Raw genomic sequence first — 14629 nt, forward strand, 5'->3', positions numbered from 1 at the left:
ATTTTTGCAGAGGCACTTTGGTCCAGTTTGGACCAATGTAAGTATGTCTGTGCCATAGCAGATTCCTGTGGAAGCTGGAAATCACTGTAGTGGACAGCGCTCCTACAGTGATCGCTGCTAGCTTCCTTGTCCCATGCCAAGCACCTGCTCTGCTGGTTGGTGAACACATGGGTGCCATTCAGGGAACACTGCATTTTTTGAATGAATTCAAAATCTTCCCATATTGAATGAGGAGGGGTGGTGACATCATGCTCTGCACCTCATTCAATTGAGAAAATGCAAAGCTTTCTCTTAATAGTAGACATGTGCACACTGACATATTTAATTTCGGAATTTCGTTTTCTTTTATTTATTTAGTTACTCCCGAAATTCGTTTTTCTATTTTTTTATTTTTTTTTTCGTTAGACATTGCAATCGTCCGAAAATCTGAATTAATTGGTAGAAGGTCATTGAAGGCTAAGGCTGGGTTCACACTATACTACACGACAGTAGTACGACTTTCATCCTACTTTGCTCTGCGACATCAGTCCTACATTGGTCCTACATCCATCCGACTTTCATGAACAGGATACTACTTTGATCCGACTTTGTGATAGTCTGACAAATCCCAGAGTGAGATAAATTCCTTTTACTGCTGCTGTAATCACCATGTCTGATGTCAAAAGTCGGATGGTAAGGACAAGGCTCCTACTTTGATCTGACTTCAATGATATTCAATGGGCTGAAGTAGGATCAAAGTCGGACCAAAGTAGTACAGGGAGCATTTTCAAAGTCGGACCAGTTAAGATGGCTCTCATAGGGAAACATTGATTTTCACACGTCATGCGACATGAGCTCCCAATGTCGGAGCGTTTGTCGGACCAGTGTGAACCCGGCCTTATGGTTTCTGTCGAATGTTCAAAGAAGATCCGACGGAGCAGCGAAACTGTACTACACATTTCCTGTTGAATGTTCTGCCTACAAGCTAGCTATAGTAGAATCTAATGTTGTATGACTAGTAATAATTATATTTATTAATTATTATTACTAGTCAACCAACATTCACATTTTTCTATAGCCTATGGGCTAATCTAGCCACTGGCCATGTAAACTTGTAGCCAAGCATTCAGGGGGTAAATCTCAGCTGCCTGTTTTTACCACCCCTCAGCCATCTGTGTGGATGAGAAATACCGTATTTATCTGCGTATAACATGCACCCTAACTTTAAGAGGGAAGTTTCAGGAAAAAAGCTTTCCAAAGCCCCCTGCATATAACAGGCAGGCACAGTTTACCCTCTATTTTCAGGGTAAAAAATTGAGTGTTATACGCCAATAAATACAGTAAGTCTATTATTTTTCAACTTCCTTTGACAGACCAAGTTGTCCAGCAAAAGTGTGAATTAGAGGTTTGAGACAAACCATATAACTGTCAGTTCATTGTCCCTAGTCCATCTCGGGAGCAAGCAAGAGAGGGTGGCTACTTTCCTACATGCGTAAACTTGTCTCCCTGTAGAAACTTTGGAGGAGGCTCAGAGCAAGAGAGTACTTTTAAAAATACTTGAAAATGTATATATTTTTTTAAACCAGTTTAGTGTCACTTTATGCTGGCCATCCAAAATGCAAATTCCTGCTCCTTTCTGATGAACTTGCCAAAATTTGCTATGTGGGTGACCCTGTCTGCCCCCTCCCACCCAACATTGATCGAAAGAACCAATAGAAAATATTTGGCTGAACAGAAGCTTCATCCAAACAGATGGCAGCTGTCAGAATACGATAGGCACAGAAATGTATTTGCATAGTATAGCCCAGTGATATGCAATTAGCGGACCTCCAGCTGTTGCAAAACTACAAGTCCCATCATGCCTCTGCCCCTGGGTGTCATGCTTGTGGCTGTCAGAGTCTTGCTATGCTTCATCGGACTTGTAGTTCTGCAACAGCTGGAGGTCCGCTAATTGCATATCCCTGGTATAGCCTAATAAAGCAAAATCTAACAGTGTTTAGGCTGGGTTCACACTGTCGTATGGAGTGGCTCACAACAGGGGTCCATGGCATCCCCATTCACCGTTTCAGGTTAGAGTTCAGTCCGAATTTATGTATCAATTCGGACCAGAAAGCGCACAGGACTTCGCATTGGAGCCGCTCAGGAGATGTGTGAACCGGCTCCACAGAGAGCCAGTCACAATCTCCTTGCGTGAGAATTGGATGCGATGAAACCGGCATCCAATTCGCAGTAGTGTGAACCCAGCCTTAATTGATAAAGTCCATCCAAATGTATTTGTCCATCTCACACAACCCTCTCCACAGGAGGACAGTGTTGCAGTTTAAGGCCTCGTACACACGATAGGTTAACCAGAGGACAACGGTCTGAAGGACCGTTTTTATCGGTCAAAACCGATCGTGTGTGGGCCCCATAGGTTATTTAACCATAGGTTAAAAAAAAAGCCAACTTGCTTTAAAATCAACCTATGGATTCCTAACCGATAGGTCAAAACCGTTCGTTAGTAGGCACAACCATCGGTTAAAAATCCACGCATGCTCAGAATCAAGTCGACGCATGCTTGGAAGCATTGAACTTCGTTTTTTTCAGCATGTCATTGTGTTTTACGTCACCGCGTTCTGACACGATCGGTTATTTAACCTATGGTGTGTAGGCGTGATGAACCATCAGTCAGCTTCATCGGTTAACCTATGACAACGGTTCTTCAGACCGCTGTCCTGTGGCTATCCTATCGTGTGTACGAGGCTTAAAGGATCACTAAAGGAATTTTTTTTTTTTTACCTAAATAGCTTCCTTTACCTTACTGCAGTCCTGGTTTCATGTCCTCATTGTTCGTTTTTGCTTTGAAGTTGCTGTAATTCTGCTGTGATCTCCACACTTCCTGCTTGTCTGGCTCCTTATGAAAATTCTCATGGCAGCTTCTCACTGTGGTCTAAGATGTGTGTCTAAAACACCTCAGAACCAATCAGATTCATTTTAAAAACAAAACACTGCCCTGGATTTGTTTGTTTTTGTTCTGAGGGTCTCTTTACTTCACAGAAACATGAAACCAGTTTAAAAACGAAAGTGAAACTAGAGGAACATTATATGATCGAATTTAATCATTTTTAAAAGGAATCAGTTAACTTTTATGTCTCTATACCATGGGTCTTCAAACTACGGCCCTCCAGTTGTTCAGGAACTACAATTCCCATCATGCCTAGTCAAGTCTGTGAATGTCAGAGTCTTGCAATGCCTCATGGGATGTGTAGTTCCGCAACAGCTGGAGGGCCGTAGTTTGAGGATCCTTGCTCTATACCCTGTAAACAGTCATTTCAGCAAAAACATTTTTTTCCTTTAGTGACCCTTTAAGGGTGGCTTTGCTGCTTCTTCATACAGTAGATGCAGTGAAGAAGTGAGTGTAGCCACCATCAAACAGATGGTGTATTACTGGTCAGATCACCAGGTGAACAAATAGGAAAAATAGAATAGAAAAATTACAAAAAAAAAAAGAAAGAAAACAAATGCAGCCAGTCCACCTATAAACTGGTAATCTGCAATATATGACATTTATGTTTGTGGGTATAAACTTTACTCCAGTGTGTGCTGCTGTAGGACAACAAATTGTGTAATGTTTCCCAAACCGCATCCAGAAGCAAAATGTAGAAACGTAAAGTAAATTCATTACTGCATTCAGTGTTTGGTCTGTAGTTGCTCGGTAACATTGCCTGGGGTGAATACCGTATCTAATGCTGTGTGGTGGGTACAGGTTTTTAAAACCACCAATTCACAATGCATGAGGAAACACTCACAGAACCCACATCACTGTGAGGAAATGCTGAGTTGTATCAGTGCCAATGCCGCAATCTCATTTCACAGGAACTGACTTTACACTGATTGCAGGCCTGGTTACTCCTTCCTACCTTATCATTCATGGACTTCCCTCCTGTCTTCTTCTAGTTGCCAATAGTTTTTCAGGCACCTAATATTACTGTCAGACCGAAGTGTGGCTTGATATGTGGGCAGTTATACTAACAGCTCCCATCTCGGCTTTACCTCCCTCTTTCAATAATGAACACAAATACTGCAAGGTTTCTAATTGCCAATATATGATACAGCTCTATTGACACGTCTTATGAAATTTCAAAATCCACGAATACCTAGCAAGTTCTTAGAACAATGCTTCATCATTCATAAGAAGGTATTATTACATTCTTTACAATAGGATACTCGACCTGTCCCACCACCCACACTATTGCTATATTAGCGAGCTATCATCATCCGTAGCTCCCAACTGTCCCTTATTTGGAGCAATGTCCCTCGTTCCCTCTTATTTTGGTCTGATCTATATAGTTGTATATAAAATGCACTTTTTGGCTTTCAAAAAGTTTATTTCAATGCTAAACTTTTCATCCAATTTCTAAATGGCTACATTTGTAACTTCAAAAGACAATATAAAGGAATAGTAGTGGTAAAAAAAAGCCCCTTGTGGATTTAATTAACCTTTTTTTGTTGGTTAATTCTCCTTTAAAGCGGAGGTTCACCCTAAAAACATTTTTCTAACATTACATTGTGCTCACTTCCAACATTGACAGTATGCTGATTTTTTTTTTGCTGTACATACCGCCGTATAGCTATTCCCCCCGGCTTCCGGGTAGTGGCTCCCGCGGGAGTGGGCGTTCCTATGCAGAGGCTAAGTGATTGACGTGATGACAAAAACTTCCCCCCGGCGCATAAGGCGCGTCACGAGTTTCCGAAAGAAGCCGAACTGCGAGTCGGCGCTATACGGTGCCTGCGCACCGACGTTCTGCTTCTTTCGGAAACTGGTGACGTACCTTATGTGCCGGGGGGAAGTTTTTGTCATCACGTCAATCACTTAGCCTCTGCATAGGAACGCCTACTCCCATGGGAGCCACTACCCGGAAGCCGGGGGGAAATAGCTATACGACGGTATGTACAGCAAAAAAAAATCAGCATACTGTCAATGTTGGAAGTGAGCACAATGTAATGTTAGAAAAATGTTTTTAGGGTGAACCTCCGCTTTAAGGGGGTGTGACAGGGGCGTGTCCTATGCCTACATACATTTGTTAGTAGGCGTCCCTCATTCCCATCTCAAAATGTTGGGAGGTATGTTGTTCATCATCATCTGACAGTTGTGGGAATGTGAGATGCCTGGTCCTCCTTCTCTCTGCCAGCTTCCATGGGACACAGCAATGATGCAAGGGCTGGCAGAGAGAACCACAGTATGCGGCAGGGGAACCAGGCATCCAATACACTCAGAAGTCTGTTGGATGCGTAAGATTTTTTCTGCAGTCATACCTTTTTAAAAGAGTCAACATTGGCAGTGTAGGGTGACAGGGCAGGTTCTTTATTAAAGGCCCTTTGGATCAACTCTATGGTTTGTCGAGATACATAGATGGGTAGGGCTCTAAAAATCAAGGAGATGGGAAAGAACGACCATAAGTTTAACCATCGTTTATCTTTGGAGAAGGCTTGTGGGTAGTTAGCGTTATACATAGCTTGGAGGGAAGGGGCCAGGCGTATCCCTAAGCATTGCAGAGTGCTATCAGTGAGGGCGATACCAAGGGAGTCTTTGAGGGAGTTTATAGTGTGTTGTTGTAGGTTGATTGGAAGGGCTGAGAGGGCAGGGTCTACTTAAAGCAGTGTTCCAGCTGAATTTTATTTTATTTTTTAAGTCAGCAAGTACAAACACTGTAGCTGCTGACTTTTAATAAGGACACTTGCCTGTCCAGGGAGCGCACAATGTCAGCCCCCAGAGGCCGATCTGTCCATCGGACCGCGTGCCGGCAACGCCAATCTATCTAGGGGAAACAGGCAGTGGAGCCTTGCAGCTTTACTGCCCGTTTCCTACGGCGCATGCGTGAGTGGTGCAATGCTTTGTGAATGGGTGGCTGTCTTCTGGAACACACACAGGTCCCAGAAGACACTGTGCCCAATTTCCCAGAACACCATGCAAGGGATGAAGAGAAGGAACAGCTCTGAGGAGAAGGAAGTGGCAAATTAGAAAGACTGCCTAGCAACAGGCGTTTCGGGTAAGTAAATTTTTTTTTCAACTGTTTTTTAAAAATATTTAAAGAGCCTGTTTATGTCTTTTTTTTTTTTTTAGGGTTGACCTTCGCTTTAAACCATCTACTGATCGACTTCTGTTCGACCACCCTGTCTGTATTCTTTTGCTCGCTGCAGCCAATAGATCTGTGTGTTCTCGTGCAGGGGAAATCTCCCAACTGTCAGAATACAATGACACAGCAGGGGGATTCCCCCATCCACCTTGAGCCTAGGTTCACATATGTGCTATCTCAGCGATGTCTGTGCAGTGCGAGTTCAGCCATACAGTTGTATGCCTGAACTCGCATTGGATTCGCACCAAAATCATGCAGGGACTTTTTTTTCCCCTGCACTAGAATTGGATCACATGGGTGTTCTCACATTAACAATGTATTGACATCCGCAGAGGGCAGTGTGAACTGCCTGCGGGAGAGATGCGATTTGGGAACTGGTGCTGGTTCCTCCATAGCATATGTGTGAGCCTAGGCTAAAGGATAAATATATTCACCTTTCTCAACATGTTACACCCATATTCATACTGCCCAACTTTCAATGAGGGACAAATAAGGAGGAAAGAGGGACAGAGGGACTTTATTCCAAATCAGGGACAGTCCCTCAAAATTAGGGACAGCTAGCATATTTAAGGTGTAACATGTTGAGCACCCATCAACTCACCCTCCGATCCACCCCCACCCTGTAACAGCGGGTGGGGGACAAATGTCCACTCCTGAGACTTGTAGTTCTGGCTGTAGTACAAATATCACAGGAGGTCACTTACTCTGTACCTGTACAATGTACAGAAAATCCTCCATGTTGACCCCACAGCACAGGCATTCTGTGCATCCCATTCATGCCTATTGGGACACGGGAGCTGCTCTCAATTTGAACAAGGCCCTCTATGGGCACAACCTTTAGTATTATTATACAGTATTTATATAGCACCAACAGTTTGCACAGCACTTTACAATGTGAGGGCAGACAGTACACTTGCAATACAATTCAATACAAGAGGAATCAGAGGGTCCTGCTCGTTAGAGCTTACAATCTAGGGAGGGCAGTAGAAAGATTTTCGCTCTCAAAAAACCTTGGGTGGGATACCATTACCACTCTTTATACTGCCCTATCTCCCTACTGAATGTTGACGCCAAGCGGCCGGCTAAAATTTTGGCCAACAGATTCAACACGGTTATAATCGCACTGATACACCCGGATCAGGCGGGATTCATGCCCGATAGGGGAACAGATATCAATATCAGACGACTCTTCACCCATATGGACAGGGCATAGGCTGGTACGGCAGTAGGGGTGGCCTCACTGCACGCGGAGATGGCTTTGACTCCGTCGAGTGGGGCTACCTAGGCGACCTGCTCATATCTCCCCACATGGGGTAACCCTATGCTACCACACCTGAATAGTATCCCGGACCCCTCTGTGTGGGCTAAAAGTGCAATCACAACATTGAAACATATAATACTCAACGACAGACTCATGTCTTTTCAGGAACTAAGATGACTCTACTCAATACCCGCCTCTTTTGAGTTCAGATACTGGCGGCTGCAACATGCTTTTGGGGCTCAATTTACTGAACCTTTGACCCTTGAGTCAGACTCTGTTGAGCGATTTCTGACTTCCAGCGTGATGGGGAAGCCTCTCTCCTCTCTGTACATAAATTATACCCGATGGAATAATAACGGACCGGACCTCAGCACACCCTATGTGGACCGGACCTCAGCACACCCTATGTGGACCGGACCTCAGCACACCCTATGTGGACCGGACCTCAGCACACCCTATGTGGACCGGACCTCAGCACACCCTGTGTGGACCAGACCTCAGCACACACTGTGTGGACCAGGCCTCAGCACACACTGTGTGGACCAGACCTCAGCACACACTGTGTGGACCAGGCCTCAGCACACACTGTGTGGACCAGACCTCAGCACACCCTATGTGGCCCGGACCTCAGCACACCCTGTGTGGACCAGACCTCAGCACACACTGTGTGGACCAGGCCTCAGCACACACTGTGTGGACCAGACCTCAGCACACACTGTGTGGACCAGGCCTCAGCACACACTGTGTGGACCAGACCTCAGCACACCCTATGTGGCCCGGACCTCAGCACACCCTGTGTGGACCAGACCTCAGCACACACTGTGTGGACCAGGCCTCAGCACACACTGTGTGGACCAGACCTCAGCACACCCTATGTGGCCCGGACCTCAGCACACCCTGTGTGGACCAGGCCTCAGCACACCCTGTGTGGACCAGGCCTCAGCACACCCTGTGTGGACCAGGCCTCAGCACACCCTGTGTGGACCAGGCCTCAGCACACCCTGTGTGGCCCGGACCTCAGTACACCCTGTGTGGACCAGGCCTCAGCACACCCTGTGTGGACCGGGCCTCAGCACACCCTATGTGGACCGGACCTCAGCACACCCTATGTGGCCCGGACCTCAGCACACCCTGTGTGGACCAGACCTCAGCACACACTGTGTGGACCAGGCCTCAGCACACACTGTGTGGACCAGACCTCAGCACACACTGTGTGGACCAGGCCTCAGCACACACTGTGTGGACCAGACCTCAGCACACCCTATGTGGCCCGGACCTCAGCACACCCTGTGTGGACCAGACCTCAGCACACACTGTGTGGACCAGGCCTCAGCACACACTGTGTGGACCAGACCTCAGCACACCCTATGTGGCCCGGACCTCAGCACACCCTGTGTGGACCAGGCCTCAGCACACCCTGTGTGGACCAGGCCTCAGCACACCCTGTGTGGACCAGGCCTCAGCACACCCTGTGTGGACCAGGCCTCAGCACACCCTGTGTGGCCCGGACCTCAGTACACCCTGTGTGGACCGGGCCTCAGCACACCCTGTGTGGACCGGGCCTCAGCACACCCTGTGTGGACCGGGCCTCAGCACACCCTGTGTGGACCGGGCCTCAGCACACCCTGTGTGGACCGGGCCTCAGCACACCCTGTGTGGACCGGGCCTCAGCACACCCTGTGTGGACCGGGCCTCAGCACACCCTGTGTGGACCGGACCTCAGCACACCCTGTGTGGACCAGGCTTTAGTACACTCTGTGTGGACCAGGCTTCAGCACACTCTGTGTGGACCAGACCTCAGCACACTCTGTGTGGACTAGGCCTCAGCACACACTGTGTGGACCAGACCTCAGCACACCCTATGTGGACCGGACCTCAGTACACCCTGTGTGGACCAGGCTTTAGTACACTCTGTGTGGACCGGACCTCAGTACACCCTGTGTGGACTGGACCTCAGTACACCCTGTGTGGATCAGGCTTTAGTACACTCTGTGTGGACCGGGCCTCAGCACACCCTGTGTGGACCGGGCCTCAGCACACCCTGTGTGGACCGGACCTCAGCACACCCTGTGTGGACCAGGCTTTAGTACACTCTGTGTGGACCAGGCTTCAGCACACTCTGTGTGGACCAGACCTCAGCACACTCTGTGTGGACTAGGCCTCAGCACACACTGTGTGGACCAGACCTCAGCACACCCTATGTGGACCGGACCTCAGTACACCCTGTGTGGACCAGGCTTTAGTACACTCTGTGTGGACCGGACCTCAGTACACCCTGTGTGGACTGGACCTCAGTACACCCTGTGTGGATCAGGCTTTAGTACACTCTGTGTGGACTGGACCTCAGTACACCCTGTGTGGACCAGGCTTTAGTACACTCTGTGTGGACTGGACCTCAGCACACCCTGTGTGGACCAGGCCTCAGCACACCCTGTGTGGACCAGGCCTTAGCAGAGCAAAACACAGGTGTGAACAGCCTCATTGGATTTCTATAAAGTGAGAATGGTGTCTTGTTAGGTGACCAGATTTTTAAAATGAAATCCGGGGACATATTTTTTCTTTACTAGTAATGGCAACAATCAGCGACTCTCTGCCTGTCACCGCCCGCCTCACAGCCTCTCAAGTCTTACTCTTCGGGCCCCGGCTACTACTGGATGGGGAGCGGAGGAAGATCACTCCGCCAGGGAAGGCAAGGAGATAGGAAGGTGGCTGACCAGGATTTGAGCCAAGGCAGAAGAACATGCGAGTGGAGCTGAATGGGCATGCGCCCGAAACTGAAGAAATATTCTCTCCACACCGACCAGCACATGATCATCAGAAAGGGGCACAGATATTGGGAAAAATGCAACCCCCCTATGCTAGTAGGCACGGCGGAGCGGGGGGTGTAATTCTATTTTATTTATTTTAATTCTGCACTGACTGTCTTAGAAATCGTCCCTGCCCCCTATTAAATCCAATCTGGGGACAAAACCAGGGACAGACTTGGTCCGGGGACAGTGTCCTCAATCAGGGGACTGTCCCTTGAAACTGGGGATGTCTGGTCACCCTAGTGTACTGGAGGATGCAGTGCAGCTCCCCCTCATACACATGTTCAGGGGCTGAATGTGGCAGTCATATGTATGATGATAAAGTGAAGCAGGGCCTAGTTTTCCCAGTGAGGATCTGCCTGCACCCCTCTCCTCTGTACACATTGCAGTTCTATCTGAGCCAGCTCCAGCAATGTGCAGTACACCGCGCACACTCCATCCCGGCTCTGTGTACAAACATTTCCGGCTCCAAGCTCCCAACTCCCGGCTAGGGGCTCCTCGGAGGTCACATGACTCGTCACATGACAGCGGCTCCCGTACGGCTCATTCTCAGTGTTCCCCCGGCCGGTGGAGTCCGTGCAGTGACGTCAGGCAGAGACATTCCAGAGCCCGCCCATGTGGCTGTATGCGGTGTGAGCGGAGAGGGGATGGAGGTGTACATTCCATCGTTTCGCTATGAGGACAGTGACCTGGAGAAGGGATACACGGTAGGGGAGAGGAGCGCTGTGTGTATGGAGTGCAATCTATAGAGATGTATATAGAGGGGTAGCCTGGGAGGATGTGTGAGGAGCCCCCCCCCTGACTGTGTGATGGGAGGGAGAGATAATGAGAACCTCACTCCTCATATGTCACCCATAACAGCTCCGTGATATCACACCCACAAGCGCACAGCTATTCTAATGCAGCTTACCAATTACTAGATCTGGTGGCTGCATTCATGTTTTTTTTTTGGGCTTTTTCTCTTTTCACCTGGCGATCCAGCTAGTAAGTCTGCTGTTTTTTAAAAGAACAAGCTCTCTACCAGGTGTATGAGACAAACCATTAACAATCCGCTTGTATTTATGTAAAACCTTCTATCCCAAAAGAATAAAAACTGCTGGACATTGCTGACTGCTGTGCTCATTCATTCAGTCTGGGGCACTCTAATCAGTGGTGGGACAAGGTCAGTCAGTGCCCAGGACAAGGCTGCCAGATTGCACCACCCCTTATCTTGTCATAATGACCCCCCAGCAGAGGTGCCAGTGGCTGTCATAATGACCCCCCCAGCAGAGGTGCCAGTGGCTGTCATAATGACCCCCCCAGCAGAGGTGCCAGTGGCTGTCATAATGACCCCCCCCAGCAGAGGTGCCAGTGGCTGTCATAATGACCCCCCCCAGCAGAGGTGCCAGTGGCTGTCATAATGACCCCCAGCACAGGTGTCAGTGGATGCCATACCAACCCCCAGCACAGGTGTCGGTGGCCGCCGTAGCGACCCCCAGCACAGGTGTCGGTGGCCGCCGTAGCGACCCCCAGCACAGGTGTCGGTGGCCGCCGTAGCGACCCCCAGCACAGGTGTCGGTGGCCGCCATAACGACCCCCAGCACAGGTGTCGGTGGCCGCCATAACGACCCCCAGCACAGGTGTCGGTGGCCGCCATAACGACCCCCAGCACAGGTGTCGGTGGCCGCCATACCGACCCCGAGCACAGGTGTCGGTGGCCGCCATAACGACCCCCAGCACAGGTGTCGGTGGCCGCCATAATAACTCCCAGCATTGGTGTCAGTATTAACCCCCCTCCCCACATTGGTGGTCCAAACCGATGGAAGGGGTTCAATGTGGGCAGAGGTTGTTCGATTTCAGTGAAATGACTGTGAATGCAGAAGGGGGGTGATGGGATAAAATCTCACTGCCATGAGTACCAATGGAAGATGGGGGGCATGGAGGGTTAATATTCACTGCCATGAGGACCATTGCAAAGTAGGGAATTGTGGGGGCTCTTTGCAGTAAAGTTGGCTTTGTAAAGTTCGGTGTCTAAAATGTTCACCTCCAGGGTGGCACCAATGCCTTGCATGGTCTTATAGCCAGGACACAGCCTCGTCCTGTGCGGACACTTTGGGCGCTGACCCACACAGGCAACACAGACACCGTCCTGTCAGCTTCTCCACTGCTCCTGTCCTACAAGATCTTTTATTGACAGCAGCCCTGTTCAGAAAGATCTCCCTAGTGCCCTGCATTCCACGAGCAATGGTACATTAATTAACAAAAAGATAAAAAAAACTCCTGCGCTGTCTAGTGGGCCTAGTAAGGGAACTGCAGCAGTTCCCTTACTAGGCCCACTAGACAGAAATAGTGATAAATGTATAAAAAAAATGGTGACTGCGCTGTGGGGGAGGGAGAGGGAGGGGGCTGTGAATGGGATAGACAATTGGTGGAAAACACCTACGATACTGCAATATAACAGTAAAAACTTTGTGCATGTAAACAATACCTATGATACTGCAATAAAAAACAGTAAAAACTTGGTGCATGTGAACTGATGCAAAAAGAAACCAACATAGATGGAATAAGTGCATAAAGAAACCAAATATAACAATAAAGAACACAATCACATGAGTGATAAAGGTCTCAAGCATGAAAGTAATATAACATAAAAGTCCAAATAATAGTCCAAAGAGCAGTGTCTAGATGAAACGTGCTGAATGGGATCTTCAGTGATAAACACCTGAGTGCACTAGCAGCTCACCTCACTGCTGTTTGATCCAAACAGCTAAAATTCCGCAGATCTAAATGGATGTGCAAGCTGACACACCCTCTCCTTTATTGCTGGGGCAGATCTCAATGGGCGGTGTATACCATGGAAGAAAAAGATAAACACAGAGTGCATATAGCGTAACACTGGGAGGGAACCTCCAAAAAAGGTTGGAGTGGGTCTCGAGATGATGCACTCACATGTAGAATAACAAAGCAGGCGTCAATCCACGAGCACCGAACTCGTATCCCCCTCAGAGTGTCAGCTAAGTAGGCTAGGGTATGCTCTGATCCCCAGACGTCCACCGATCGGCTCAGACAAGTGGCAATAACGTTGAGAGAAAAAGGGGAATCGATAGCATAACTCCGTATAGTAAAAAACAGATTTATTAAAAGTAAAAAAACTCACAGAAATAGATAAAATTGAATGTACACATCCACGAGCGTCGAGCTCGGAACCTAGCGTCAGGCTGTGTCTGTACCCGGTGCTCCAATCCCGACGCGTGTCGTCCCTGATCCCCTGATGAAGTAACATGACGACACACATCGGGATTGGAAGACCGGGGACGGACACAGCGCCAGGTTACAAGCTCGGTGCTCGTGGATGTGTACATTCAATTTTATCTATTTCTGTGAGTTTTTTTACTTCTAATAAATCTGTTTTTTACTATACGGAGTTATGCTATTGATTCCCCTTTTTCTCTCAACGTTATTGCCACTTGTCTGAGCCGATCGGTGGACGTCTGGGGATCAGAGCATACCATTTAGATCTGCGGTATTTTAGCTGTTTGGATCAAACAGCAGTGAGGTGAGCTGCTAGTGCACTCAGGTGGTTATCACTGAAGATCCCATTCAGCACGTTCTAGACACTGCTCTTTGGACTATTAATTGGACTTTTATGTTACATTAAATAACCTGATGCCACCAGTGTAACCTGTATATGGAGTTGTGGAAGTGGGTCTTCTTCCAAGGTGCGGGAAGTGTGCTCCCAGCATTGACAACGAACTATCACCAACTGCTTCTGGTCTTATACTAAGGATTCAAAGTTGGGAGCATGGACCCCTGATCATGTGATCTCTGTGATAGGCTTTGATTAGCTATCTGAGTGATCAGTAATAAAACCCAGCCCTTGGACTGCTTCTCCTCTGAATAAAGAAGATACATTGTATCTTTTTGTCCTAGCCAGAGAAAAAAATGCAAAAGGAAAAAAAAAAATGTCTGTGTTTGTAAAACAATAAAGATCAAATAGCTAGATATCCGGTCTTGATCTAGGTTGGGGTCAAAGGTCAAAGTCCATATGTTTTTAGACAGTATATGAAAAAAAACTGTCAGTGTGTTTTAGGCAGAGAATAAAAATCGTGCAGTAATGTTTCCTGACCTTACTATACAGCAGAGAGAGAACGCATGCTAGGGGTATGTAACCTTTTACTTTTCCAAGTATGTGTGGTGCAGTGAGGGTTTATTACTACACTGGGAAATCAAATACACTTTCTATTTATTTCTGGGTTTGTTTGATCCAAAGCACCAACCAATTATTGTTCATTTCCTTAAACTTGGATTCTGGGTATATCTGTGGGAGAGAGAAGACAGAGAAATGCTGAGACATGCCGGGAATATGTACTTGTCTATGTCCGCTCTCTAAGGCTCGGGTTCACACTGCTGCGAATTCTTTTGCGAATTTGAGCCGTTGTGATCGCTCAAATTCGCAAGTCATTTAAATTGTTTTACATTAGTGCGGT

At 47.8% G+C, this 14629-nt stretch overlaps 1 protein-coding gene across 1 annotated transcript in view; it reads left to right on the forward strand.

Moving 5' to 3' along the window:
• Nucleotides 1–10645: 10645 nt before the first annotated feature.
• SNX24 (sorting nexin 24) overlaps nt 10646–14629 on the forward strand; it is a 197461-nt gene continuing 193477 nt past the window's right edge. The window contains exon 1 of the mRNA XM_040344308.1: nt 10646–10870. Coding sequence (XP_040200242.1) covers nt 10673–10870 — 198 coding nt within the window. The 5' untranslated portion in view covers nt 10646–10672. The remainder of the gene's footprint in view (nt 10871–14629) is intronic.

This window comes from Rana temporaria, chromosome 1 (assembly GCF_905171775.1).
Source record: "Rana temporaria chromosome 1, aRanTem1.1, whole genome shotgun sequence".
Taxonomy (NCBI): domain Eukaryota; kingdom Metazoa; phylum Chordata; class Amphibia; order Anura; family Ranidae; genus Rana; species Rana temporaria.